At 36.9% G+C, this 4,964-nt stretch overlaps 1 long non-coding RNA gene and 1 gene segment (V, D, J or C); one reads left to right on the forward strand and one right to left on the reverse strand.

Moving 5' to 3' along the window:
• Positions 1-1,017: 1,017 nt before the first annotated feature.
• LOC123966375 lies at positions 1,018-1,656 on the forward strand. The segment is given in 2 exon segments: positions 1,018-1,036; positions 1,358-1,656. Coding segments are annotated over 2 exon segments (318 nt in total).
• Positions 1,657-2,617: 961 nt separating this feature from the next.
• On the reverse strand, positions 2,618-4,261 carry LOC123966376. The gene is made up of 2 exons (XR_006823966.1): positions 4,216-4,261; positions 2,618-2,856 (listed from the first exon to the last, which is right to left on the reverse strand). It is a non-coding gene; the product is annotated as an uncharacterized LOC123966376 (long non-coding RNA).
• Positions 4,262-4,964: the final 703 nt, after the last annotated feature.

Genomic DNA, 4,964 nt, shown 5'->3' on the forward strand with positions numbered 1-4,964 from the left:
GCAGATAAGAAAAGTCTTGGTCACGAACTTTGACCTCAGCCTCATACGGGATTAAAGCAATTTCAAATATATACATTTAATTGAAAATATGAAGACACAGATCGACATCAGAAACATTCAGGATCAGAGACTGTCCAAACAAAACCAGTACATCCCTGAAAACACAAAATAGTGTTTTAAATATATAAACTTCAATCATAAAAATTCAAAAGAAAGAAGTAACCTCCTTGATATAACTATATCCGCATATACTAAAGAATGTCCAATAACACATTTTCTCCAACATGCAAATCAAAACTCCACAAATACACTGAGACTAAATGTTTATTCTTAACCTTGGAAATGGCAAAAAAAACCCTCACCACAACATCCATCCACTAACTGTTGTGGAGCTTTCTTAGCAGATGGAGTCATTTTGATGGAAATGTAGATTTTCAAATTCCTGCATTTTTAGGACTTCATGTACACTTTGGCCCTGCAATGGACTGGCGGCCTGTCCAGGTTGTACCCTGCCTTTCGCCCGATGTCAGCTGGGATTGGCTCCAGCCCCCGCGACCCTGTACGCAGGATAAGGTTGATGATGGATAGATGTCCACTTATGGCGTTATGTAAACTGAGGTCCAGGAACAGGACCACGCCTCCCTCTTCCCCCTCACTGATTAAACCACATCAGTGTCCCATCACACACACCTGCTAATCCAATCACCACCACATACATAAGATCGCCCAAACTCTCTCTCCCATTAGCTGCTCCACAAGCGAGCCTCTACAGAGACGAGTCCCCACCCTGAGTCTCGACCCCCGGGTTCTCTTTTTCCACCTTCCCTCGACCCCTTTCATCCACCTTCCCTCTTGACCCCTCCTCGTAAACATGATCACATGAACCACCTCTAACTTGGCGCGGTCCTGTTAGTGAACTAACTAACTAGTGAATTTAGGTTAAAATATTCCATGACAGCTGGGTGAACTCCATCTGCTGAGGAAGATCATGTCATAAAAACAGTAATGTAACTGATGATGACTTCCATGTTTTCTGGTTGGAGTTTCTTGAGGAAGCTCTCTGAGATCGTCGGCATCAGCATCCCCTCAAACACCCAACACTACTTTACTTGAAGAAATTTCCACATTACAGACACCTAAAGATGTCAAACCTACATTGACATTAATGTCACTAATCATTGTCTAAAACACCATATTACATGTTGAAGTTACTGAAAAAGTTTTCAGTAACTTCAACACGTAAATATGTAAATATGTAGATCAATGCTCTCAGCTGTTCTGACTCTTCTGTTTGGATGTTGATCATCTTTCTCCAAACTGGATTTCTCTCAATAACCCTTCTCCTCTTTTTCATCAGGAGAAATCATCCTGACTCAGTCTCCTGGAGTTCAGTCTGTTGTTCCAGGACAGACTGTCTCTCTCAGATGTAAAGCCAGTTCAGGTGTTACTAATGACTTGCACTGGTACCTTCAGAAACCTGGAGAAGCTCCTAAACTCCTGATTTATGATGCTCAAACCCGTCAGTCTGGAGTTTCAGATCGTTTCAGTGGGAGTCAGTCTGGAACTGACTTCACTTTGACCATCAGAGGAGTCCAGACTGAAGATGCTGGAGTTTATTACTGTCAGCAGTATTACAGCTTCCCGTTCACACAGTGATACAACGTCGTACAAAAACCTCCTTCAGCTGGAAAGTTATAGAAATACTTTAGTAATTTACTGACAATGAAGTCAAACACATTAATTTCCTTTATAGATTACATTTCAAATAAAATAGATTTAAAAGTTTTATATTGAAGTCACACAGTTTAGTTTTCTACAAACGTAAACACACATGTTGTATTTTAAGATCAAACTACTGATTCTGATACTGATATAATGTGCTGATATTAACTTACCTCATAATTCAAATGAAATAAATTCATCATAGACTTTTTAGTTTAATTAGATTCATGAAACTTTCAGGACATGTCTAAACCCATTTCAACATGAGAGTTTCTACCAATAGCACATCTTCATTTATGAGTTAAATATTGTAAATCTGACTTACCTTGAAATACTTTTAAAAATTAGCTTTGTCACTAAATAACTAATTTGCAGTTTGTGTAGTGAAGCAGTTTCTGCCATCTAGAATAAACTGATTTTTATAATGTCTTGGTTGCATTAATATTACATTACAGTTCATTCCAACTGCTTACACACATTTTCAAAACTATGTCTCCTTTTTTCAAAACTCTAAACACAATTCGGAAAACTGCACACACAAAATGCAAATGCTTCATATCGCCTTCAAAATATAACACTGCATTCAAAATGCCTTAAACACATCCCAAAATGAAGCACTTGCATGAAATGGCACTTTTTTCATAATAGTACGTTTTTGGATATACCATTTACACACTATTGTTCTAAATCTAATACTCTTTTGTCTTTCATAGGCTTATGTGTACACTTTCATAAATTGTTTTACAGTGTAAGTAATCTGCTAAAATGTGCTGAGAAGTTCACTGTAAACACCAATGCAGTGTTGAAACAGCAAATATTTATTTGTCAAAATATTACTGCTGTATCACAGTGTTGTATACAGTACCATACAAGAAAAGAAAAGCATAAACGTATGTAAACCAAAAGTATAATTTTTTCCTTTATTGCCAAAAATGAATATTTTTTACACTGTACTGCAGAAATAACCATTAGATTGTTGCAACCTGTTCTAATTTCTGAAGGTCCAAATTATGGATGCTACTGTGAAGGACACAAGATGAGCAGGACTCCTCCTCTTCCTCCTCCTCTTGGCCTTCCCCTGCTGCAGCTCCTCACTGGAGGGTGGCAGCACCGTCAGGGTGGGACGGACATCACCTAGGAGACACCAATCAGCTTAGAGGACACCTTTACTGTGTGAGAGCTGATTTTCTCCTTTAAGGAGTTTCTGTCAGATGGTTTTTCTGCTCCACCAGTCACTCACTCACACATTGTTTCACTTCCCTTTAAGAAGCCTCTCATGTAAATCAGCACAGAGAGAATCATCATACAGAACGACCTGAAATATATTAAACTACACTGGAAATAAATAACAAACTTTCTTAACAAGATCATCAACAAATTTAACAATACAATAATTTTTTCAGTGGAAACCAAAACAGAAATGAACTGAGAACAACAAGATGTTCTTTATCTGGATTTCAATCATCACCAAAGTGTTTCTTCACTTACATTAACAGCTATAATGATGAGTTGAACCACTAGATACAGTTTAAACATCTTTACTGTTCAAGTGCAAATTCAATTATACAAGTATCACTCCTCAGCTGTATAACTTCACTTATTGACAGATATTCTGACCATTTTGTTAACTTACAAAAGTAGTGCAAGTTGTCCTTTCACTTTCATATGTGGAAATATTGTATTCTTTTTCCAAATAAATAACAATATGCAACATTTTTAAAACACCCTTCGTTATCTTCACTTCAATTTCACCTGTAGAAAGTGAATTGTATTTAATCAGAACAACAGCTATGATTGTGGTGAACATTTTAAACTAAACTAATCTAAACATTTTAACATTAAAGTTTTATATTTTCTCCACTTCAATAATTGATGAGTGATTCAATGATTCGAACCCTGCTCTGAGTTAGCCTCCATGGTAAAGGAAGAGAAATTAAAACATGAACAATAAAAGTTCAATTAAATTAAACCAAGATCTATTTACCTGTTGTGGTGTCCGAACAATAATGCTGCGATGATGTGTTGAGAAGAAATGACACTGTTCTTGATCATAAAAGTTTATTAAATCAAGGAGTTCAGCATCAATTACAAGCTCTGCAGCAGCTTGGAGAGCGACCCAGCCCGATGGCCACTCTGTCTCTCTGTACATCAAACACAGCTTATATAGGATATGTGTAGGTATCTGTTAGGAACCATAGAAGGGTTTGAGTCTGCAAAATAAAGCTCCGACCCATAGAAGGGTACAGTACTATTCTGAGGTAACAAAACAAGGGGTTGGAGGTCAAATTCTATAGAAGGGTTCAGTCCCTACATAACCACCAATCACTGCTCTCCCCTCAGGAGGTCACTGACCCTCTGTCCTGCTGCTAAAGTGCTTAAACTGTTATGAGTCAAATGCACATATATTGGATACCACACTGTCTTAAACTTTCAAAAGCTGAATTTAAAGTATGACTTGAAAATATTGTATTTAGTATATGAGCAGAAACTTACTTCCAACATCCAGTCTGGTTCCTCCACCGAACGTTTCCCACAGTGATACAAACTCCGCCGTACAAAAACCTCTCACTGTAGAGAGACACGGCTCTCTGACTTTGACACAAACAAACTCACCAAAAATAGTTTCTGTTTGTAACATTTTATCAGCTGACATGTGAAAATAAGACTTGAATGAATGTTTTAATTGTTAATTTTAAAATAAATTTATACATTTTCTTCTCTAGCAATTAACTGAAATAAGTCAGTATGTGTCTAGAAGCATGAAACCAAAATCATGTAAAATATATATTTTTTAAATGTCTTATCAACACTGATTGTTCCATTAATAAACAGCATCATCAGAGTAATCCAAGTCCCTGCTGGAGAGACTGATACACTTCACTGAGGACACACACACACACACACACACACACACACACACTTTCATCAAATAGATTGAACATTTCAACATGTTTGAACTAACCACCTATGAACATGTATCACTACAAGTTCAATGATTAAAAATATCTTTAAATTAAATTTCTCCATCACAGCTTCTCACCATTCATCCATATCTCATTATAATTCCATTGTCTTGTCTGGTTTGCCAATTAATAAAAAAGAGCCAAACTGGGACAGTTAATGAGAAAGGTACCTCAGCTTCTTACTGGATCTCAGCTTTTTCAGCTATTTCCAGTTAAAATAAAATATGAACACAGATCAGCACCAGAAACCTTCATAACCAAAGATGGCAGAGCAGGACA

Source organism: Micropterus dolomieu, unplaced genomic scaffold (assembly GCF_021292245.1).
Source record: "Micropterus dolomieu isolate WLL.071019.BEF.003 ecotype Adirondacks unplaced genomic scaffold, ASM2129224v1 contig_13305, whole genome shotgun sequence".
Taxonomy (NCBI): Eukaryota; Metazoa; Chordata; class Actinopteri; order Centrarchiformes; family Centrarchidae; genus Micropterus; species Micropterus dolomieu.